General features: G+C 35.2%; 1 protein-coding gene across 2 annotated transcripts in view; it reads left to right on the top strand.

Moving 5' to 3' along the window:
• The window catches only part of NEGR1 (neuronal growth regulator 1), an 808,008-nt gene that overhangs the window by 619,009 nt on the left and 162,793 nt on the right, over positions 1-26,206 (top strand). For both annotated transcript variants that reach the window (XM_040987281.1, XM_040987282.1), the window contains one exon: positions 10,545-10,696. In XM_040987281.1, coding sequence (XP_040843215.1) covers positions 10,545-10,696 — 152 coding nt within the window. The remainder of the gene's footprint in view (positions 1-10,544; positions 10,697-26,206) is intronic.

Below are 26,206 nucleotides of genomic sequence, written 5' to 3'. Positions count from 1 at the left end.
TGTACATATCTGACATTCTAATGAAAATAAATCAATCATAAATCTTTTTAAAAAATCAAAATAAAAAGATGTAAAAACTGTTAGAATGTCAGTGTTGAAAGCTCAAGATAAAGTCATCTAAATTTGCTTATGGATTTCCAAGATAAGAGACTGCATATTGCAATGTCCACTTACAGTTTTTCAACTAATTTAGTCAGTGACCTAAAAAGGGTCCAGGTGGATCTACACAGAAAAAAGAGAGCCAGCATATTTCAACGCTCTCTTCAGACAGCTGAGGTCCATAATCTGACATTATCGGGTGCATTTGAGAGTAGGGCAGCGTTTTGGCAAGCTCTGTAGAAGTACATTTTCTAAGAGATCTATCATACTTAGGAATTACATACAAAATCAGGAACAACTTAAATATCAGTACTTTTGTATAAGGAAATGTTTATGAATTTTTTCCCATAAACCAAGGCTTGATTTCAATTCAGATAAATATAAACAAATAATCACAAACAAAAGACAAAGGCAGAACCTCACCCAGCCAAATCTTGATCTGCACTTCTGCAGCATCCTGTGACATTCAGTGCTGCGTGCTGAGAATAATCAGCCTGAACCCTTTAAGGAGGAACCTGTAAAATTAAGCACAATTTAAAAAAGAAACTCACACTTACTGAGAGAACACACACATGCACACACACACCCACACCCCCCACCCCACACACACACCTCACTTTGCAGGTCCTTTAAATTCTCTCATCTCATTTATTCTTCAGACCTGTGTGAGGTAAGATTTATTAGCCTCAATTTACTCATGACAAAACAGAGACATAAGAGCTTTAAAATAACCTATTTGAGAGCACTCTATTTAGGCTACCATCAGGACACATTTTGCATTTGTCAGTCTCTCAGCTTATGTTCATTCGCTGTACCTGCTGCCACTAATCTATTACTAAGCAACCGATTAACTCAAAATTTAACAGCGTAAACCAATAAGCATTTATTATCTCAGACAGCTTTTGTGGATCACAAAGCCAAAAGAACTTTGGCTGGCTGTTTATAGTTCAGAGTGTTTTATGAGGCGGTCACTGAAGATGTCCCTTGGTGCTGGGAGAAGGCCTGACGTGGGCTGGAGCCTGTGCTTCACAGGTAGTCCACTCCCATGCTGAGCAAGTTTGTGCTGGTTATTGGTGGCCAATCAAGTTGCCAGGTGGACATCTCCACAGGATGGCTTACATTTCCTCCTGACATGGCAATGTACTTCTTCCAGAGTTAGTGGTCCAAGAGACAAGAAGCTACAGGCTGCCGTGTATTTTACGATCTCATCTTAGAAGTGATGATCTGTCATTTCCACACATCTTATTGCCTTTGCAGGGTACCTTATTCTGTGTCGGAAGATACATGAATATCAAAAGGTGAGGCTCATTAGAGGCCATCTTGAATGATAGCTTCCGATTGCTTCTCTCCAGCTGATGAGCTTGTCCTATGTTAGAAATACTAGCCATTTAACTTCTGTAATACTACACTGTAGAACTAAACATGAAAATATCTAAAGCTGTATGTTTATTACTAAAATTGTACCCCTTGATTTAAGGTACTTACTTTTTAATATCACAACCTCTTTCAACATACTTCAAAGGAATAATTTGTCCATATACATTTAAATACTGAGAAAATAAGAATTTAACATTCAGTTACACATGCAACCAAAACCTTGACTTTTTTTTTAATCAATAACATGAAAGATTCATATGAAAAAATATGGCTTACATGCAATAGAAGGATGATTTCAAAACATCCAAAATAGTACTTAGCAAATAATGTCTTTGATGACATGAAATTAAATCATTCTATTCCTTGAGAAAAGTAAATTTAGTTAGAGTTAAGCCTAATAACATAAATTAAAGTATAATGGACTCATGTTTCAATGTGTTTTTTATTGCTGAGTGAAGATATCTCTTATCATAGATCTGAATTATATTTCAGCTTTCTTTCTGATCAAGATTTCTTCAAATCCAATTCTGAAGTATTAAAAATTATTCTGATTTCTCATAACCAATTTAGCAGCACTAGATCTATAGGAAATCTGTAGCAAATTCAAATTGAAATATTGAATATATTTAAAAATAGTATTTTATATTTGTTGTGTGGTTTGAGGCACTGGAAACAAAGCCAAGTTTTTTGGAATTCCTTAATTTTTAACAATCCTCCAACATACTTTAAAATAAAGATGTGAAAGTCACAAATAATAAATCAAATTTGTGAATGAGAAATAGATATATATTGCATATAACATATATAATGAAACATTTTAAGATCATGACAGAACCAATGTGTACTTTAAAAAATAGAATGTACTACATTTAAAATGGTGGAGCCAATAAAATCTTTAGTTTTTCAGAAATATAATTTAAAAAGTCTACGTGATTTAAATCAATCCTAACAACACTAGTATAGAGAAAAATGTAATGGCAGGTGCAGTTTAAGCTAGGAGGGAGGAATTCCTAATCTCTGTACATAATATATACTGTAAAGATATCCACAAAATATAGGTAGATACCATTAAATGAGTAAGAAAGTGGTTAAAATCTGTTGGCTCAGTCCTCATGAATCGACTCCTGCATTGTCCTGGGAATGGGTTAATGGAGTGGGCCTCTTATAATTAGAATCAGCTCTGGTTATCTCTCTGTCCACTATGTGTGCACTTATGCTTCAACCAAGCTATGTGCAGGTCACAGGCCATCATCAGACATGGCCCTTTGATCCCTGACTTCTCCGTCTCATGAAGGATGGGACAAACTTCTGTCTCATAATTTTTCTAAGATGTTGAATTTTATTACATCAGATATAATCAACTAAGATGTTGGTGTTCCAAGGAGATGACACAGATTTGATGCCAGAGTTGAAACAGTTCAAGAGTGTGGCTGCCATAGACTTTATGGCATTATTTTGCCTTATACATGCAGATAAATCCTAATCATGTCACCCACTTTTGAGTAATATTTTTTGAATTGCAAGGATATAAAAAAATCTACTTCTCAGATATTGTTGCAGACTGGCTTCTCAACTGTATTGGGCACTGTTCCTCAATTTCCATTATGCACAAAAAGATTAGCAAATTATGAAAATTAGCTATTGTGCTTGAATAGTTTATAATTTGCAGTAGTATAATAGATTATCAGGCCTTAATGGCTGTGCTAGCTTATTGATCAGAGTTTGGAGATAAAAAATTATAATCTAAGCTCTTGTTTTAATCATTTTAATTTCCATTTAGGTGAATGTTTTATTATATATTTGTGCAATAATATAAGGGATAATAATAAATACATATTCATACAATTAAAAATCACTCAGACCTTGCATGGTCACTTTACACAGAGAAAAGGCTTTTTCAATCTGGTTAATGTAAGATTTCAATTCAAATAATGGTGAGTTTTAACTTTTAGTTTAATGGAGACAAATGAGAAATCATGAAATGCAATGAGCATTCCTCTTCTCTTGCTTATTCTTGATATCTAACACATTATTGGATAAGCTGCAAATTCCAATATTGTATATTGATCATGCTGAAAAATATATGAGTGTCTTTTCCCTTTTTTTGTTTTTGAGATAATTAGCAAAAATAATTAAAATGTTTCTTCCCAATGTATCTTTAGTGATCCTCTTTCTTTGCTATTTTTTTCCTATAATTTATTTTGGTGATACACTATATTTATATAATGAATCAGGATTTCCAAATTATTTTCATAAATCATGGCTTTGTAAAGTGTATATATTGTATGTTTCACTTACACAGTGTTACCTTTCTAGTCTCAGGTTATTACCAAAGAGATAGGAAAAACGACATAAACATAAAGTAATTTAAATACCATGTGAGTCTCTACAGTAAAGGCATACATGCATGCATGCTCTTTAGTTGGACACCATTTCCAAATATTTCTGATGACCTGGGTGTCAATCATTGTAACTGAAGTTCCAATGTGAAACATTTGTGTTTAATCTAAAATGTCTCTAAAACAAAATCCAAATACTTTTGGTGTTCCTCATTGATCATCTTGTATAAACAACAGTCAACAACATTCTTTGGAACATATAAGCCATGGATAAAATTTATAATTTAGCCAAACTAACAGCATATACTCATGGACATTTTTATGCATACATACTTTTCAACCACTATATTGCATACATCAAATGTCTGACAACAGATAAAATTTTTAAGAATGAAAATGTTATATGAATTGTCATTCTGTTATTTTCTTGTAACATTTCAGAGATCATTTTGTACCCACTTCGGGTTAATTGCCACTCCATTTAAATACTGCTGTGTGATGATTTAAAGTAAGGACATTTAAGGAACTTTTTGGGGCAATTTTCACAATACAGAACTTCTCTATTACATGCTGACTCTGCAGTCTTACAACATATATGATTTAACTTATTACATAGTATTCCACCCATCACTGGAATAATTCTGATCAGATTGTAGTTAAGGAAAAAACTATTTCCCATAAAGGCCAAATGACTTGCCAAAGGGAATCATGAGATGAGAAGTAAAACTAGTTTTCTGAGTTCTGTATCAGGAGGTTCCTCTTCTAGATTTTATATCACAACTACAATGATTGAGCAGGGACTACAAAGATATTCTATATATTTTTATTTTTGGAAAAGTCAGTTACATAATTTGGTTTAGGAGGATGCTACAAATTACTTCTTTTTAAATATTTATTTATTTTTATTGGAAAATCAGGTCAGGTTTTTGGAGAGAAGGAGAGACAGAAAGATCTTCCATTCACCAGTTCACTCCCAAAATGGCTGCAGAGGCCAGAGCTGAGCAGATCTGAAGCCATGAGACAGTGGCCTCTTCCAGATCTCCCATGTAGGTGCATAGTTGTAAGGCTTTGGATCATCCCCCACTTCTTTGCCAAGCCATATTAGGGAGCTGGATCAGAATTGGACCTAAATGGGAGACTAGCACTTAGAGGTGGGAGGATCAACCAGTTGAGCCGCAATGCCAGCCCCTGCTAAAAATTATCTTATTACCATTTCAGATTAAAAAGATCTTCTATGTTGTCTTTAGATATGATTGTTTTATTGGGCACTTGTCATTTCTGAGATAACTTTTAAAACTTGAGAAGAAAATAATTAATGCCCCTGCATTGAAGAAACTTGCATTCCACTGTTACCTACTTATTATAAATTTATGTGTTTATCTGCTTGATTATTTCACTATGGTGATGGCTCATTCCTTTAAATAGTCAATATCTTACCCATACACTTGTTATCACCTCAGTGATAACCTTACGATCTGAGATCCAGGAGGTAAAGACATCTGTGAAAGAAATGGGAACATTTTAAACACTTGGAACTGGGAAACCTACAGTCATGTGAATCACACATAGGCCTTTGGATTAAAAACACTGAATCAGTCCAATTAAGATGAAAAGGAACTGGCTACAGTTTGTACCACATGACTTTGATTTGAGAATTTTTAAAAAATCAGCAAAATGGGAAGAGTACTTAGACAATCCTAAAGGAAAACTGAGTGGAGTCCATGTGGACGTAAACAGGAAGCATCCATTCAGTTCAAACCAGAAGATTAAGGGAGGTTTCAAGGAAAACATGATTTGTGCTGAATGCCGAATGATTAGCAGCACTTTCCAACATTGTATGGGGTTGAGAATACCACAGGGAAGTAAGGACATGATCGATGTTGTATAACTGAGTGCTGCTTTATGTTAGCAGGTGTCATGTATGAAATCAGATTGTAACAAGAGCTAAAGCCAGAATGACACTTACAACACTTGGAGAGCCTTAAATGTCATTAGACATTTGGACTAAACTTCGACTACACTGAAAAGCTATTCAGTCCTTATCCTCATGAAATATTTCTTAGAGCAGTTGGGAGAATAAAACTAAAAATGAAATATGACTTCAGTTAGATTACTGGGTGTGGTTAAAAAACAAGAAAGAGAAAAGGTATTTGTATATGTCAGCGATTAGCTACATGCAAGAAAGGAAGATTTGAATGTGACTTGTTTTCTATCTAGATGTTTCTGCGATTCAGTTGCTCAGGGTTAGTGTCTGTGTAAGAAAGAATTCAGACATAAGACAGAGAGTAGTGGTAGCCTGCTAGGGAAGTTTAATGAAGAGAAATGTTGAAAAGAGTAAACCTGACAGAGCAGGCTGGCATTGCAGTAAAGCACTGAGAGCCCAGTTTACATTCAGGCTGGAGTTATATAGTTATTGTGTGGGGGTCTTTTTTCTCTTCTGCCACATCCTTTCTGGAGTATTGCAGAAATAAGGCTTATCTAGGCTTTCTGCTCAGAACTTCATGACAATCTCCCTGGTGACAGGCAGATGAGATTCCCCTAAGCTGCACCAAGGGGAAAGGCTGGGCTCCACCCCACTAAACCTTGAATGGTGGCAAGACAGTTGATAGGTACATGCTGTTATGCTCCCCTGTTGCATCACAAAGAAACTCATTTGTCTTTGCCTCTGCCTCATAGGTTCATGTCTGCCTTGCAGGCAAGGTGAATGATCAAGGCATTAGTTGAGACTGGCACACAAAACAACAATTTTGGGAAGGATCATGCTGAGTTTGACTTGGGACATGTGTTACTGGCTTCCTTTGAGTGGCTGCCTTCTATCTGCCATCTAGTCCTTCAGTTTCAGTGCAAATGTAACCTCCTCCAGGAAAATTACCCTAAGCCTTTTGCATCAGCCAAGGAAGCTGTCCATATGTACTCTCAGGTGCTCACCTGTCAAAAACCATATTAATCCATACTCACAACTTCATTTATTTGTTCACCTCCCTTACTATATTATAGTCCACTAGGAAGTGAAAATTCTACCATATCCACTAACATGTAACCCACTTCTCACCGATTTTGACAAGAATAATATACTCTATTTTCACGAATTAATATAATATTTTAATAATTACAAAGTAGAATTATTCTTCATTTAATATACTCTTGAATTGCATAGTACAAATAAATGGATCTGGTCATCTTACAGTGCAGGGCATTTTAAATTGTGATCAGAAAAAGGAAACTGCTTTCCTGTGATCAATGCAGGCTTTGCAGTCTTTCTCCTTTGTGAAGGTAGTCTCAGCAAAGTGGTTGTGTTGTTATAGTCTGGAATGAAGTTTGACATTAAAGTCATGAACACAGTGATATTAGAAAAGCAATTTAAGCAGAGGAGAGAACCCCAGTCATAGGCCAGGTTGTCAGGGATACACAAACTCACTGCAGTCCGCAGAGGTTTGACACCTGCACCTCCAGGCTTTGTTTATTAGTTGTAGGGTTGAAAGGAAATATCCTTTCTGTGCAAATAAAACTGTCACAAGTAAGGCAGTCATAAAGTCTCTAATTTAAAAATATTAATATCATTAAAACTGCTAAGGTAAGTAATACATGCTTCGAAAATAGCCTAATAAACCCTTGAATCATGAAAGTATACTAATATATTATAATAATATTAATTTATTCAAATGCATAATTGAAGACAGATGTCCCTAGGGGTTAAGACAGTGATGCATGATATTCCTCAGTCTGTTCCTAGGGATAAATGATATCATATTGTTTTCAAGCCTTAAGTATCAAGCAGCACAATAAACCAATAGGTTGCCACAGCAGCATGTTCACATAAATTTTCATTTGTCTCTGTTTTGCAGCAGTTGTTACCCATTCCTGTTTTTACTTTATTTTTGTTATCTACTCTGCACATCAGTTGAAAGCCTAGATGCAGTTGATAATGCACATATAATTGATACTGAGCTTGGCACATCTTGAAGTCATGACGCCATGATCATTTCAGTCATGCATGCTTCTAGATATTTTCTTTAAAAATAATTTCCTGTATGCTCAATATTTAATATTTTACTGCCATATGAAAGGAAATGCATCTGATCTAAGAAGCAGACCGTGTCATTGACCAATGTTATTGCCTAGCATAATGCACTGCCTACTGCTTTTGGTATATAGTATATCAATATTATATGATATACTTTTTAAAAACATTCTTGCATCAACACTTTGGCTTTGGTCTTATTTTTTCCATTTCACAAATGAAAAAATGTAAGAATTATAAAATGTTGATGCTTAGCTCATTGTTTCTAATATGCAAATTTCACAATGTTCCCTCACAACATACCTAGCACTATGCCGTGTTCTTGGAATGCAATAAATGACAAAAATCAGAAATATTGCCATAATGGAGTTAATCTCCCTTGAGAAATACAAGCCTGACTCAAATTACAAACACAAAGTGCTTGGGTTGGATACTCAGCAAACTTGGATTGAGTTACTGGCTCCCAGTTTCTGCATAGTTCCCAGCCAACGCAGGATGACCCCTGCTGCATCTGAGCAGTGAACCAGTGAATTGGAGTTCTCTATTTCTCTGACTTTCAAATATTTTATACAATTAGATAAGTAAAATGTCACATTTTTGCATTACACAATTTATCTTTCTTTGCCAATCATTTCTTTCTTTCCTTCCTTCTTTCTGTCTTCTCTCTCTCTCTTTTCTTCTCTTCCTTCCTTCCTGCCTCCCTCCCTCTCACCGTCCCTCCCTCTTTTCTTTCCTTTCTTCCTTTTTTCCTTCCTTCCTTCCTTTCTTCTTTCCTTCCTTTCTCCCTTCTTACTCGAGAAGTAGAGACAGACAGATTTCTGACCTTCTGATTCATTTTCCAAATGGCTGCAAGAGCAGCTGAACCAGAACTGAAGTTGAGTTCCAGGGATTCAATCCAGGTTTCCCTTATGGGTGGCAGGGAGGACCAAACTGCTTGGTCTATACCTGTTGATTCTAAGAATATACATTATCAGGAAGGTGGAGTCATGAAATGATACAAGACTCAAACTCAGGCACTCTATTATGGACTGCTGATGTTCTAATTAGCATCTGTATTTGCAAATCAAATAAAATCTTGTCATTCGCGGTTACATTAACATAATATTTCCATATCTAAGTGTTTAGAGACTGGCAGTAAAGGTATATGTGTGTATGTTGTTGAGAGAGGGAGAAAGCTCATTTTTTGCTTCTGATCTCAAGCTGTGAGAAACCCAAGAGACTGAACAGACTAAAAATGCTTCTGTAAGAGGCTTCACTAAAAAGAATAATGAAAAAGCATGCAGTAGCTACCTGAACTTAACTGTTTTTGCTTGGTTTTCACCCCATTAGATCCATCCTTCTCTTGAAGTGCACACCACAAATCACTTGGATATCTTTTAACTCACATATACTTTATCTAAATTTGGGTGCAAGCTATCTAACATAATGCAAAGAATTCCAATTTAAACTCTCAAGGGATGTCACTTTTCGGTGTCTTCATGAATAAAATGTCTTGTACTAAATGAACACATTTAAGAGGAAAAACTAACATGTCATTGCTTCTAAGAACTTGCATAATTCATATTGTGATCAGTGCCTCTCTTTCATGATAAATTTCATCTTTTTTGAAGCAAAGTATCTCATTGGCACCTTCATTGCAGCTTGAGTTAGGATGGGTCAATTGAAGGGGACTTACCAGTGTCTGTATTGGAGGAGCAACACCTGTATTCCATTGATGTATATGCTGTTCTTTATATGCATAGCATACCACTGTTAAGTCCTATGGAGGACACAGATATTAGTAAAAGTATATACATAGCATCTTGCCATATAAAGACTTTAAAATTATGTAATTCATTTGGTTTTAAAAGACTTTTGTGTTAATGGAAATTTCTGAAAAGAACACAAGAGGGAGAAACAGAAGAGTTGTCTGTGAGAGTGTAAGAATGGGAAGAAAAGTGTAGGTAGGGTCTATATAAGGAGAGAAGGAATTGACCAGGTAAGACAGAATAGGCGCAGGTGCTAGAGTACAGACTCAGGAAAAGGATGAAGAAGGAAGAGTTAGTACATGTACCGAGATCAGCGAAGCCCTGTCATCCTGAGACTGAAGGCCTCTTGAAAGGCATTTAAAAAAAAAAGACATCAGGAATTTCAGATGGAATCTGGTAAACTGAAGCTTGTGTCTTGTACCAAAATTCAATTAAGCTAGAGAACTTTCCCAAGTACATTCCTAAAATATAGCAGATATGACTTAACATTACACGTTATCTCGATAGTGTTGTGGTGTCCTTTTCCAGCTTGAGTGGAAGTCATTGGTCCAGGCTAGAGACAGAAACAATGCAGTGGTGCACCTTCTGGAGGCAGACATCCTGTCATTGTGGTAGGATTCGTTTTTGTGTGCATTGTCCAGTAATATGAATTGAAATAGCCAAGACATACTCCAACCAGGTTACCAGTAAAAAAATAAAAATGTAATGCATAACTAGGACATACAAGTTCAGTTTGTGATATAGTACAAACAATAGCGTAAGAACTGTCTACAGGCATCATACAGCCTTTCCTCACCTAAACCTACTAAATAAGGAATATGTTATTGCATATTTATCATGTTATATGCTAACATCAGAGTGCTCAAATTGTCTACTGATTGCCATGCCAACCTCACCTAAGATGTAAGTAAAGCTGATATTCACAATACATATTGACCTAGATTTTATTTTGTTTCCCAGACTCTTCAATGGCCAACAAGGAATTATTATTCAGAATTTTAGCACAAGATCCATTCTCACTGTTACCAATGTGACACAGGAGCACTTCGGCAACTATACTTGTGTGGCCGCCAACAAGCTGGGCACTACTAACGCGAGCCTGCCTCTCAATCGTAAGTAATGCTGTTGGTAAAATGCCCCCAGCAGCCTCTTGGATCCATACATCAGTAGAGATACCAACCTAGAAATGGAGTATGTTCATTCTAGAACTCAGCCTGATGTGATTCATCTTACAAAGAGGAGCCTTTGCCCCAAATAATATGTCTGCTTGAGAATTTTACAACCCTTTTAGAAGCTTACATGTGCAAAGAAAAATGTCTAAGAACAGTAAAAAAGAAAAGGGGGACAAACACATAATAGGACCAGTTGAAAGACATTTGTAAAGACTCAAGTTCTGTAAAGCTTTTGTTTGGATTTGACTGCTTTTAAAAATGTGTTATCTTTGAAGCACAGATAAATGTGATTTCAATTACTCTTGGTTGATTTTCTTTAGAGTTCCATCTTGGAATCATCACACTTTTACAGGCCATAAATGAAATAAATAATAAGGGAATGATCTTGGAACATTTATATCATCTGTCTGGATAGCATTTTTTACTCAAAATAATATTTTGAAATAAAATTTTAGGTTTTACAAAAATAAATACCATGGTTTTAATAGATCTAAAGCTGAGGAAAGAAAAAAGAGCAAAGACTAAGATCAATTAAAGGAAAAGAAGCTTTTGCTGACATTTCCTATTTGATTTGATCTTAACTGATTTTTAGACTTGCAGTATTATAAACATAAAATAGCACCAATTTTGAAATCAAGTATTTTCAAAATGCTCAGAGAAAGGTACAGTATCTTTTCACTTCTACATATTTATCTAAGTGATCTTTATTCTTCATATAGGTAATGTTTTTGTAAAGTCCAACACAAATATAGAGATGTGGGTATGTGTGTAAGTATGTAGATACCCATATATTCATATACACATACATTCACACAGATGGCTATCATTATCTAGTTAACTGTCTGATATGAAAGTTTTCTGTGGTTCATCACACAGAAGAATATTTCTGTTTTTAGATATGGAGAAGGGAATGTGTGATACTACAAGTACTTACCAATCTGCTACAAATGTGAATAATGCTTTATATGCTTTGAATTAACATAATTTAAGGAACTCTGAGGATAGATAAAATGTATCTGTTCCAATAACATACTTATTTTTCAAAATAATAATCTCAGTATTTCCTGGTATTCAACTCTGACAGAAAAATATTGCTTGAAATGCAATACCACAGTATAGTATGCTTACTCAAGTTTCTTTAATGAAGATAATTTATGTACTAGAATTATGAATAATGCAAATCACTGAAAATATTTAAAGAGCTGTGTGAACTCAAATGTAAATATTAGTGCTTCTTTGGTACATTATTAATATCTTAAGTGATTTAAATATTCAAGAACCTGAAAGAATGTATTACTTGAAAAGGTAAAGAAAAAATATATACAAATATATTAACTTTTTATATTTAAATTTTTTAACTTCTCTTCTGATTTTCAAGACTGCAGTATTAATTATTGTGACAAATTAAGGGTAAATGTTGCTTTTCTTTTACTCTAGCAAACTTAACATAATCCTTTGGAAATAATGCTTTGTTAAATATGGAATTTTCAGAATTGACTTTTATGATTTCTCTTTGTTGTTGACTATTTGTTGAGGTGCTGCTAGATGCTACTATAATGTGATTAAATCATTGACAAAGGCAAACTGTTCAAATAGCATCTGTAATCATGAACATTTTTATGAAAGTTTTAAAAAAAATCAACATGTTAAGAACACTTTTATCACCTCAACTGAAACTCTTATTGCAGTAAGAATTTTTCTTTTGCTCTATAATTATATTAATATGTTAAAATCTTTCCATCAAATTGCAAATTCCTTTAGAAAACAGGATCAGTATAAGAGTAATTATTTTATTTCCTTTATTATCAATTATAGTGCCTGATTTTAATAGGCACTTAGCAAAAATCTTTAGTAATCAATAAATTAAATGTTGAGTAACTACGAAGGAATAAATGAACAGATGAACTATTTTTAGCTGTTTTAACTCTTTAGCTTCCAAACTTTAGAGATGCAAGGAAATATTATTGTAATATATTTGAGTATGTGAAAGGTAAATGCTGTTGATGTTTTTACCAAACATATTACCCAGAAAAGTGGGACTTGACAGTTAAATATACATTCTAGCAGATTTTGAAATATCTTTAGAATATTGCAATCATGAACCATGGAAACGGGATCTGTAAGCTATATAGGACTTACTGAACTTTTCAAGATGCTCGGTACAGAAGCACCCAAATGTTCATTGATAACATCTTCTGTCACACGCTTTAATAAGATCTCTGAATGGAAAGATGCTTATCCTCTAAAATGATCCATAGTAGAAGTCATTACCAGGGCAGTCTAATGTTGACCTGCGACAATCTCAGTATTTTTTTTTTTTTTGTAATTTTCTGGTGGAGATGAGTCCTCCTGAGAGGTAAGAAAGCATGTAAAGCTGTCTTTATTCAGATGATAGTTTGCAGATCCAAATGAGCCTACCGTTTGTGTATGCAATACTATGTGGCATATGGTTTGCATAAGAAACTCTTTGTGCTTTTGTGATTTACACCCTTGATGGTAACCTCAATAGCAGAGAGACTGGAAATGAGACTTGCCTGGTATAATACTGCCCAATAGCAAATTCTCATATTAGTTGATAACAACATTCCAAAAGAGTATGAGTGACTAAGAACTGGCTCTTCATTTACACTATTTAGGGCAAGTCCAGAGATTACCGTTTGTCAATTTTTAAAAATAATCTCATGTTTTCCAGATCACCAAAAATTAAAAAAGCAGGATATAGTTATAAATTTTGTGGCAACTAGGGTGAAACAGAAACAGAACACTTCTATTTGTGAATGTCTGTGTGAATGCAGAATGCATGTGGATTTTTGCGTAATGGAGTCAAACCAGTTCAGGATCTGTATTCCGTTTCACCACATATCAATTTGTGTGAAATTGGACAACTTCTATAAATTCCGACTCCTTCATTAATTCACTAACATAATGAGGATAATAAATAATTCATTTATAAAATGGGTTCCCACCTCCCAGGACAGGAATTAAAAGGGATGATGCATGCAATCACTCAAATTATCATTTAACTTAGAACAAAGTAGTAATTCAAGAAATGAAAGCCATTATTATTGTGTCATTAGATTTTCCTTAGAGCAGACAATTAGATTCATTTGAAAAAATTATATATGTATAGATAATTTGTTTTATTTGATCAAGTCCTACCCAGGACCTCACTGAAAGCTAACATGGTAACAGTCCCTAGTAAGTCAAGGAAAGAATATGCAAATATAAAATAATACCTCCAATTTAATCTAGCTTTAATTTAGTTCATAATTTTGCTTCATTCCTTTCTCAGTGCATTAACCAGACTTGGCACAAATTCCAGGTTAAGTGTGATTTTTGGTAATTCAGACATTTAGGGTCTTCAAGGTATAAAAGCAGAACCAGTAAAACAATTTGCTTTGAGGCTCAGACAATTCATTCAACAGCAACATTATTTGTAAGTCTTTCTCTCTCTCTCTGTATCTATCCATCTATCCATTTATCTATATATAGATATCTATCCATCTACATATCTATATAGGGCTACATATCTACATATCTATATATATGTAAATGGATAGAGACTATATATATGTATACATATAAATGTATATGTTTTGTGCATTAAATGTACATTGATTTATATATACCTATATACTATTATATATTTGTGTGTTAGATGCGTGTTAGATTTATATCTATATCTATATCACACACACACATATATAGCTACATAAAGTTAATAGGCTTTGTATACCACAGTGTTCTACATGTTGGAAAGAAAAGGAGTTATAGGACTTACACCATGTTTTCAAGAAATTCTCAAATGAATGAGACAGTATCGGCCCTAGCTATGTTATTTTCAGAAACAGAATTTTTAGTTCACTCAACAACAATCCAGAGCACTAGGTATAGTGATACATATGAAACAGTGGTCAGTAACTCACAGTAGGTGATAGAAGAGCTGTCCTTTGACCTAAGGACTTGATTGAACTGAGCTTGGCAAGAAGAGAGAGTAATACACCAGTATGGGTTTCTCTTCTCACAGATAGGCCAATGACTGTATGTAGAGCAACAACTCCTGACCTGCAAATCCACATCACACTAGCTTTGATGCACTGTAATAGAGATCCCTAAAAGGTTCATGATAAATATACATTATAAAAATATTATGCTTGGATTTTGCAATCTTTTTTCCCAAAAATTTCCCATCATTTAATTCCATTATCCAGGACCTTTTTTGGTAGGCCCCTACTTGTAATCTTCTTGCTTTTCTGCAAGCCTCTTTCATTCACAACATGTTTGGTTCATGTTTCTCAAGCTGCAAAGAATTAGCAAGGCCTCTGATGTTATACAGCAGGATATCTTTGTCCTTCCTGGCCTGCCAGATTTAGGATATAACTCTAAGAGTAATTATACTTTTAAGTAGATATTTTACTACTTTCACCGAAAGAAATGCTTTAGACAAATGCATGGGGGAAAGATCCTAGGAGAGCTTATACCACAAAGATTTCTATTACTCCAGATAATCATCCCAGAAACTTCTAAAATAATCTACATTTTAAAAAAGTAAAAAGTTTGATGTGAAGAGAAAAAATAATGCACAATGAATTGCACCAGTCACTGTGCTTCAGCCCTGCAGGAGTATGTGTTCTAATAAAACCGGTAGTGTATGAAGTGTGTCACCTAATAATAGCAAAATGCCTTATTAAGTAAAATGTTGGGATTAAGAATCAGTTGCTATTTTTCACCTGTGTGTTTTGCTTCTTGAACATAAGCAGCTGAATAGATGAATCTTGGATGTCTATTCCTTAAAGAATCAGAATTAAATGGTCCCATCCTGCCATCTATGGGTCCGTTTCATCAAATGTATATGATTCTGCAAGCTGGGATTCAGTTACAAGTAAAACAATAGTCATTCTATATAATTGTTGCACATTTTTTTATTCTAGATTTGTCAAAGCAACAAATATTCATTAAAGGAAATGTATTAAAAGACACATCATCTAAAGATTGCTAAGAAAGGAGACTTAATTTAAAAAGAAAATATTCACATGGTAAAATTCCTACAACTCACATGGCTTTAGTTTATTATATTCTCCTCTTGAGACTTTATATATGAAAATATTTGGAAGAAATCTAACCTTAATATTAATATGTATTCATATGTGCCAAAAAGAGATACTAAGAATTTTGCTTATGTGTATATTTATCCAACTTCCCTATGTTTTCTGAGTAGTGCACTAAATATTTGCTTGGAATGTAGATTTTAATGGTTTTATAGGGATCTGTCATTTCTTGTGTGTTTCTGTTCATGTGTGTGTGCACGCACATTTCTTCAATGTAACAAAGCAGTTGTCTTAGAAATAGTACATGTAAAACAATCTAAACAGGGACCAAAATTCTGGTTTTTTCTCCTCCCTTAGTAATCCTATGGAGACAATAAAGTATTTCTATCTTGAAATTCTTCATATATTCTCTGCTATTTAGCTTTTTAGAAAATACCTCAAGTTACAGAATATTTCTTATTGGCTCATCTAATGTGATGGATACCTTTTCTTTTGAGACAGGGAGTGAGTCAGTAGCTGGTATCTACAATCGAAGTGAAAGAGGCTACAGGAGAATATAAGAATGTAACTTCCCTGTTGATTACACTGATGCAAGCAAGTAGAATTTTGTGGTGGACTACTTGAATATGAAAGCAGTTACAAGTGCTATTTCAATAAATATTTAATCAAAATTGGGCATTCAGTTATAGGTAGATTTTAAGATAGCTGTGTATATTTATCAAACAGTATTCTAACAAACAGAAATAACAAATATAGACATAATCATCAGATGTGTACACATTTAATGAAATGGTATATATACAAAACACAATTTTTTCTCTTTAATATTATACCTCAAACCTGTATGTATTTTTTAAAAGATAAACTCAGAATGGTCATTCAGTCTCACCCATAATATGTGTGATTTTTAAAAGCAGGTTTAATAATTCAGAATTATTGTTGTAGTCTTCAGTGCACCGGGTCACCAAGTCGCCAGTAATGAAAGGTAAATAGTAACGCTAGCAAAGCTTTGTCACCATGACAGCTGACAGAGCTATGGAGCTACACTGTATCATTTAGTAGTATATCATGGACTATCTATTGTTTAGTCAAGTTTTTTCCAGCTTTCTCAAGCAATTGAGTTCCTTCTTCCCCAGGCAAAATCTTTTCCAAGTGTTTCAGTAATAACTAGGCTGCGTTCTGAATTCATTTGGTTAATGTAAAGGTAAACTCAAAAATCCTTTATTCCCTCTGTCACAGCTCAAAATAGGTTTAAATTCTATCAAAATGTCACAGGATTCCCTAGAATTTGATTTGAAAATGTATGACCTAGAGTAAACCTACTACTTTATAGTTGAGAGAATTGGAGCCCAAAGAGGGTAAGTCAGAACCTAAAGGCAAAAGCATAAGTAGAGTGAGAATGAGTTTTTCCTACTCTTATTCTAATGTTCTTCCCACAATACAAACAGAGGAATAAAATCCAGACATTGCACAAGGATGACTTGACACATAATCCTCCATTAAGGATTTTGCATAATTTTCTCAATTCCAAATTTTAAACCCTAGTCATAAAACATAAGCAAATACTTTTTGTAAGCTTTCTGTGACGCTTTAACAAATAGCATGTGCAAAATGGCCCATACTGTGTGTGAGATCCAGAGTAATCACCCAATACGTGTTAGTTTCTTTCACTTTCCTACATGATATATAATCTGAACATTGGAGGGTAAGCACAGTAGGCTCAGATCTGTATAGCCTGAAATGTTGTGTGACATTATCTCATTGCTAACCAAATTAACAGCTCTGGTTCTTTGAGACATTTATTAATGCACTTATGTATATCATTATGATATTGTCCTTTTTATTAGAATTATTAATTAAATCAGCCATGAGCGTATCCATTCATTTGTAATGAGTTGGGAAAATAGTGGGTAGACTGATAGAGAAGGTTGTACAAGATTAATTACACAACTAATGTATTTCTCTAGGTTAAGAGGCAATTTGACAGCTATGTCTTAATACTATTGGTGCTGCACGCACGTCCCCATAACTGATAAGGGGTCAGTAAATGCAAAAGGCAGAAAGGAATTTTGATATTTGTTGTCATCATTGATCAGCCTTTAAATGTAACACTTTTATCAGAAATAAATACTGCAGATATACAGAAAAATCAGGCTTTCAAATTAAGCAATAATTTTTCCTATTACCATTAACGTTGCAATGAGACAAAAGAAAAAAAAAAGAAGAAAATAAGGCTTTGACCTTAAACTGGGCACTTTACTCTCTGGCTTCAGGTTTTTTTTTTTTTCTTTTACTTCTTTTTCTTATATCATTTTATGATACAGTTTTTTAGGTCCTTAGAATTTCCTTATTCCCTCACCAATCCCCTCCCTCCTCACTGAGTTCTCCTGTATCATTACTATAGGAGAATTCTTCATACACATTCATATGTCCATCATTGTGGGCATGGACAATGGAGAAAGTCCAGCATTCTTTTGTCAAGATATAGTAAACAGTTTCATTGAGAGTCCATCTTTGGTCTGAAAGTAGATATGCATGTTGCAATGTATCCTCGCATCTGGATATGATAGTCTCCATTACACAGTTACTATACATCCTATTAATGAAAAGCCACAAAACAAAGTCAACAGTAGGAAGAAAAAAAAAAGAAATTAACAACACCATGAAGTTAAATAACATGCTACTGAATGACTAATGTGTTGCTGAAATGAAAAAGAAAATCAAGAACCTTTTTGAAGAAATTGATGCTACTGTATGATCTATGAGTTATTGAAGAATTTGATCAGAAGAAAGTGTTTTGCAGAGAAGAAACTAACAAAAAAAAAATCTAAATCCATGATATGTACTTTCTGCTGATTTTTGTTGATAAAATGTGTCTCCTGTAGGCAACAAATAGATGGGTTTTGTTTTTTTTTTTTAAATCCAGTCTACTTATCTGTGATGTTTGATTAATGAGTTTAAGCCATTTATAATATGAATGGGTAGTAATTTGGTCTTGTCATTTTAACAATGGGTTCTTCATTTAGACTTCTGTTGTTATTTTACCGGGATGTTCTTCACATTTGCCTTTGGTTTTGGTAGGTGCTATTTTTTTTTTTTATCAAGAGCGTATCTTTAAGAGTCGTTGGTAGGGCAAGTTTGGAAGAGGCATATTCTTTCAACTTTACTGTGGAAGAATTTTATTTTATTTTCTAAGACAAAGGAAAATTTTGCTGGGTACATTAATCTGGAATATGTTGCTCCATTCTCTTCTGGCCTGTAGAGTTTCCTATGAGAGGTCTCCTGTGCGATTAGTTGGCATTCCTTTTTAGGTCAATTGATTATTTTTATGTGCAGATTTAAGGATTTTTTTCTTATTTTCAATTGAAGAGAGCTTGATTGTCATGTGTCGTGGTGAGGATTGCTTTTGGTCAACCTTGTGGAGGGTTCTTTGACCCTCCTTCATGTTGTTTCCCAATTCTTCCTCTAGACTAGGGAAATTTCCCCTTATTATTTCATTAAATGCATTTGTAAACCCAGCTTCTCTTTTTGCACCTTCTGGGACTCCCATAATTCTTTTTTAAAAGATTTATTTATTTTTATTGGAAAGGCAGATATACAGAGAGGAGGAGAGACAGAGAGGAACATCTTCCATACAATAGTTCATTCCCCAAGCAGCCGCAATGGCTGGAGTAGAGGCAACCTGAAGCCAGAAGCCAGGAGCTCTTCCGGGTCTCCCATGTAGGTTGCAGGGTCCCAAGGGTTTGGGCCATCCCAAGGGTTTGGGCCATCCTCGACTGCTTTCCCAGGCCACAAGCAGGAAGTTGAATAGGAAGCAGGGCTGGCTGGGATTAGAACTGGTGCACATATGGGATTCCGGCACATGCAAAGCAAGGACTTTAACCACTATGCTATTGCACTGGGCCCCATACTTCTTATATTTGGCGTTTTAACAGTGTCTTTCAGTTCTTGAATACTTTTTTTGGCCTGGTCTAGCTCTGCTTCCAGCTTTTTCTTTATTTGCCCCTAATGACAGGAAATATCTCCTAATTTTAAGATTTTTTTCTTCTGGATGCTTCATTCTATTTTGAAGACTCTCTTCTGTACTTTTCTTTTGCTCCATTGTATTCTGCATTTCTGATATATTAGCTTCCCTTTGATTAATTTCCTGTTTGACACATACCTTAAATTCCTTGAATGATTGGTTTACGTGCTTCTCATTGTTGATATGAAGTTTTATAACAGGTATTCTGAATTCTGTATACCCCATTTTCTCAATGTTTTCCTCAGTTAACTCTGAGGTTGGCAAAGGGTTTTGCTCCTTTGCAGGGAAGTCTTCAGTAATATTCATTGTGCTTTTGTCTCTTCTTTTGCTCTTGGTCATTGTACTACTGGCTAGCAGATTTTTCTCCATGGCGCAGGTTTCTAAGATGTGTCACCCACAGGTCTACAGTTTGATTTTACTTATTGCAGTTGGTACATGGCTCTTTGTAGTCAGTTGTACCACTCCTTCTAGCTAGTTCCCGGTCTGGGTTCTTATGTTAGATTTCCACCATGGTCTCTGTAGCCCTAGTTCCAGGCTCAGCAGACTCCACCTTCTGTGATATTGTGCTTAGGCCACACCATTGTCTGTACAACCTTTCTCCCACTTTCAGTTGGAGCAAGTCCTAAAATTAGGAGGACACTAGGTGTCCTATATAGCAAGGTTGTTGTTGGTGGTGATCTTGCTGGAACCTGTTTGCTGTTAGATCTGAGGACCACACAGACCTGTTTTGACCCTTATGATGCCATAGTCAGTATTATTTTCCTGTGGGACCAGTAAAATGCACTGAGTTCAGGGTGTTTTGTCAAGCTTAGCACATTCATAGCTCACTGTTGTCCTTGCAGTCTTTAAGTTTTTCCACACTGTACAAAATGGCACTGATGTGCCACTACTAGAGTTCTTGATCTGCCTGCCATCAGATCTGGCCATCTGGACCTATCTTGGGTGGAGCCTATAGGATGCCACGTTGTTGCAGTTCACTGAGCCATTGCAGGCACAATCCTGTCCATAGCCCTTGCTTCCTTAAACAAAATGGTGCCTGATTTGGCTCTAGGAAGCAGACTGGGTTGTGAAACCCACCCTGCTCCTACACTGTCCATCTGGGATCTACAATTCTGTCTCTGCTCCTGGTCAAATCAAGCAGACCATCAGGACGGGCAGTTCTTTGGGTTCACCTCCTGAGCTCCCGGTGAGCATCCCTTCCCACCTTGCTGTGGCTGTAGTTCTGGCTGCCGATGCGATTTGGATCATCACTCACTGAATGCTGCCGAGGTATCAATCACTGCAACCCCACTGCTTTCCTGTTTCTTTCAGTCTCCAGGTACTCCTCTGCTGTTGTTCTGTCCTGTCCTGTTTCCTGAAATGTGCTGTCTCTGCTTCACACTGCTCACTGTTTCTCTGTCTGTTTAAATATGTCCTTACTCTATGCCACCATCTTGATTCAATCTCTGGCCTCAGTTTACACATACAAAATAAAAATAAAAAACTAGAGCAATAATCAACACGCTCCTTTATGACTATATTTCTTTAAAATCCTAAGCTGCAATATAGATATGCTGATTACTGTTTTTTAAATTATACTTACGCTTTAAAGCACAAGTGCCACTAGTATTTTTTCTTCTGTTCATTCTTGTCATTGAGCTTAAAGATATTTTATATTGATAGAAAAAGCACATTTCAATGTGTTTGACTCTGTGGGTTTCCATAAATTTTAGTTCAGCAGCTCTGCTGTCTAATCATTTTGTCATCTATGCAGCAAGTTTTACTCTCCATAGAAATTCCCTTTATGTCCATGGCTTCAATTCTATTGGCTAACAACCTATGAAAAGCATTATATGACAACATTTTTGTTTGTTATTTTCTTTCACATAGCTCTATTCCAATAACAAATTAGGACAAACTGTGACCCCATGTTCACAGGGATTTTGGTTATTAGGATTATTCAAAATGAAAACACACTAACATGTCTAGACTACAGAAAATATATTTTTAGGGCCCTCCTTCCATCCTGCCTTAGTATTCTCCCTCTGGCAAGCCTGTTGGTTGCCCTAAGAGATAATTCTCTGCAATTATTTCAGAGAAGTATCTTTGTGCAGATTCAGAGAAACATGTCTGCCGTGCTGTTTTGCTTATAGCTGTGACAAAATGTGAAGCATAATATAATAATTGGAGAACATGATAAAGTGACAAATTCCAACAACATTCCTACCTGAACTGTGCATTATTTTTTTCACTCAGAAATTATGGAAATATGGTTCTGTTAGGAGACCTGCAATATATGTGAACGAAAAGATTATTATAAAATGCTCAGTGCTGTTAGTGTTAAACTTTCCATTTCTCCTTAGTCAGTATAAAGCAAAGTTAATAGAGTCATCCACCAAAAAGACAAGCAAATTGTCTTTTTTCCTTCATACTTTTTTTCAGACCATTTTGATGCCCCAGATAAAAGTAGAAATAGGCAGAATTAACTGTAAAAGCAATGGAGTTTCAATGGGCTATAGTTTCTCTAAAGTGCTGTAAATTCAGTTTTAGTATCTGTAAAGCTGTTAGGAAAGGAACTATAAATGGCATGTCCTCATTGAATGAGTCTGTTCAGTGTAGACTGGGCTTCCCTACTAATAAATGTGATTCAATTGGAATTTCTCTTCAGAGCCACAAATTAGCTATCTTCCCCATGTCTACTTAAATAATACTTGAGTAAATCAAGCAAGACTTGCTTGTGTGGAAATGTTGCTGCACCTATGCAATATGTGATACATTTATACAAGGTTGAATTTTTCCAACTTTGATCTTAAAACAAAGAAAGAAAGAAAAAGCATTGTTTCACAGTTCTGTGGCAAAGAAGCAACCTAACTTACATGGTTCTAAAATGTGGTTTGATGAAGTTGACTCTTCTTCAGTTCCTGCGTTTGATTTTCTTTTAATCAACCCAATTAGTGCTATGTGAAACTGCCTAATTATCAGGGCAGATCATCATTCTTGTCAAAGCACCGGTGGGGTCACTATTTAATGCATGTAAAAAGTATTCAAAGTTTTCTAAAATACTTTGTATGACAAGATGCTGCAACACATTTCCTCAAATGTGGTAGGTAACAGCATATGCCTTAAGAATTAGTGACCGTTAAAGAAAAGAATTAATGACTGTGATTATAGGTAATCTAAAAAAAAATCTTAGAACTACTATTTTTAATGATGTAATAATGTGCTAAGTTTACCACATAGTAAATAACTGTCATCAGGGTAGTGTGCAGCTCAGCACTTAGGATGCCCTTACCCATAGTAGAGTGCCTGAATTCTAGTCTCTGCTCTGCTCCCGATTTCCCTTTTGGCTAATAAAAACCCGAGGAGACAGCTCAAGTAGTCCAATTCCTGCCAATCACATAGAAAACCTGCACCGAGTTCCTTGACCCATATTTGACCTAGCCAAGCCCTTCCATGTATTATTGTATTTTCTTTGTACTATATTTGTTTTAATTTCCTTTTTATCATATTCTAATAATTTTTTTCTAGAAAATGATGAAAAACAATACTGAATCATGTATTTTGGTGACAATTTCTCATCTGTTGGTGTAATTTTTTTCTCTTGCTTACTTTTCGACCCTTCTCTCTTATTTTTCTTTTATTTCTCCTTAACTCCAGTACTTAATCATCAACAAAAGAAACAGATAGATGCCTCTCTAACTAGGAATATAGATTTAAAACTGAACCAAACAACCCTTGAATAGGCAAGCTCAAAATTGCTTTTGAAAGCTTGGTCACTGAAAATGTAATCAAACTTAGCTTACCCAAAATTGATTTAAGTTGCAGCCTAAGGGGCAACCTTTGACCAGGGCAGTGTTCACACTTGCATCGATTCTGCCTACAATTGAATTACTCAGGCAATTCTTTGTGCTTTCAGCTTTAGCCCCGGAGTGCAAATGGCCAATTTCAGAAGCAACTTGGTTGTGCTGGAAATTTGCAGGGAGATTTTTCTCATATATTCTTGGGGGGAAGGTGGATTATTTAAAAATATATGTAAAAGTATATATATTTATGTTAGTCATAGAGTTGGTCGCCCAAAGGATATTTTGTTATATCATTTTGATTTTTGATCTGAGTAAACTGCATCTCCAACGAATGCCTTCTGACTTCAATGAGGTATGTTCTGCTCCTTCAACAGTGTCCCAAAATTTAGGGGGAAAATTAACACAAAAATTGCTTATTTCAGAAAGAAAAAGGATCACAACAAAGCATTTATAATTCTGGAGGTAGAATTATGTGGAAAAAATTTACTGTGATTAAAAATAAAGAATCTTCTACAGGTCATTGCAGAATTATATTGTGTGACAATGTCTTGCTCTCTTCCTCATCAAAAAATAAGAAAAAACATAAAATTTAACTACTTATGTAATAATTGAAATGTAGAATAGCAGAGAGGGAAACAGTGGGAAAGCACTCTTATATTTGCTAATGCATTCGCAAAATTCCTGAAATATCTGAGGCTGGACTTGGCAAAGGAAAGCAGTAAGGAATTTCATCTAGATTTCCGCATGGACCATAGAACACAGAAATTAGGATTCATCTTCTCCCTCCCAGATAAATTAACAAGAAGTTGGAACAGAAAGGGAGGCAGACAGCTTAACTAGCTGTAACCCAATTCTTGTCTTACACAAAGCAATATTACACATGCTTAACTAAGGTATAACAGATTATTGTTCTGCCCTGACATTTTTCACATTTTTTCTTGCTCTGTGTACCTATTGTACTCTCACCCAAAAGTTTATATTTTTATATAAAGCACACCTTTGATATATATTTACTTTTTTAAAAAAAGATTTATTTTTATTTTTTTATTGGAAAGGCGGATATACAGAGAGGAGAGACAGAGAGGAAGATCTTCCGTCCGATGATTCATTCCCCAAGTGAGCGCAACGGCCACTGCTATGCGGATCCGAAGCCAGGAGCCTCTTCCGGGTCTCCCACGCGGGTGCAGGGTCCCAAAGCTTTGGGCTGTCCTCGACTGCTTTCCTGGGCCACAGGCAGGGAGCTGGAAGGGAAGCGGGGCTGCCAGGATAGAACCGGCACCCATATGGGATCCCGGGCGTGCAAGGCGAGGACCTTAACGACTGCGCCACCGCGCCAGGCCCTATATATTTACTTTAAATGCTTACCCTTAAAATATGAATTCATTTTTATACCTTGCAGATATTCCCTGTATTTCTATCCAGGCTTCCTAAATAATGTTTTTACTGCACTATTATGTATTTAGTAGTAGTACATTGCTAACTGTGTAACTTCAATAAGCAATGTGTGCAATAAAATCTACAAATAGTAATAAAATACACTATTCACTTTATTGTAAATTCTGCATTGCTGGTTTCTTCTCACAGATGGTTTCACGATTTTTACCAAAACCATGTATGAGTAACCAACCTTTGTTTGGATTCAATCATGGTGTGACGTATGCAGTTGTATTCCAGCTAAGAGCATCTTCCTCACTTGAATGTGGGGTGGTATTTTTTATTTATGGTAATGAATAAAATGAAAGTAACATGTACAACAGCTTAATCAGGGAACAGCTTTAGAATACTGAAAGAAAATTTCTTTTTTTTTTGGCATTATTTTCAATGTGATCGCTACAAGTCATGACACTGTCATACTTACTCGCCATTAACATTTTCTCCATCATTTTCTTACGTCTAGATAATAATCAGTACAATAAGTGTATCCAAAATTTAGAATATTTATCAGTTTCTGTGATATAAATAATCTTAATATTAGCAAATTAGCAAAGTAATGTTTAAAAATGAAGAGAGAAAAAAGGTCCCATTTCATACCATATATAGTACATAGAACAATAGAGGCAAATCACCCAAAAATCACTTATAATAAAATAATTTGGAAGTGATGAATTTGAAAAACTGAACTTTTGTTTGTTTGGGTCTTTTATGTTAATTTTATTTGAAAGTCAGAGAAGAAAAGGGAGACACATACATTGAAAAACTTAGTGAGAGCTTCCATCTGCTGATTCACTCCTTAAATGGCTGCAGCATTGGGGATTGCAGAGGCTGAAGCAGGAGATAGTAAAATCCCAACCTCTGCTTCCTCAGAGTGTGCATAAGTTGGAAAATATAGAGCCATGGTTAGAACCAATGTAATTTAATCTGGGATGCGTGTGTCACAAAAGTTGTCTTAACCTCTGTGTAGAACACTCACTCTACTCACTACACATTTGTTTTCAATTTGTTTTACTTAATGATAAACTTTCACAGATTAATTTTAATTGAACAGCTCAGATTATTATTAAATTTTGGCCTTTGCTTTTCATGAACAGCACAAGCTAGTTTCAGAATGCCACTATCTATGGAATGACTACAAGTGAGAACATGAATCCTATACGTA

This window comes from Ochotona curzoniae, unplaced genomic scaffold (genome assembly GCF_017591425.1).
Source record: "Ochotona curzoniae isolate NIBS_2020 unplaced genomic scaffold, NIBS_Ocur_1.0 contig_4612, whole genome shotgun sequence".
NCBI classification, from domain to species: Eukaryota; Metazoa; Chordata; class Mammalia; order Lagomorpha; family Ochotonidae; genus Ochotona; species Ochotona curzoniae.
This window is presented reverse-complemented; position numbering and strand designations above follow the sequence as displayed.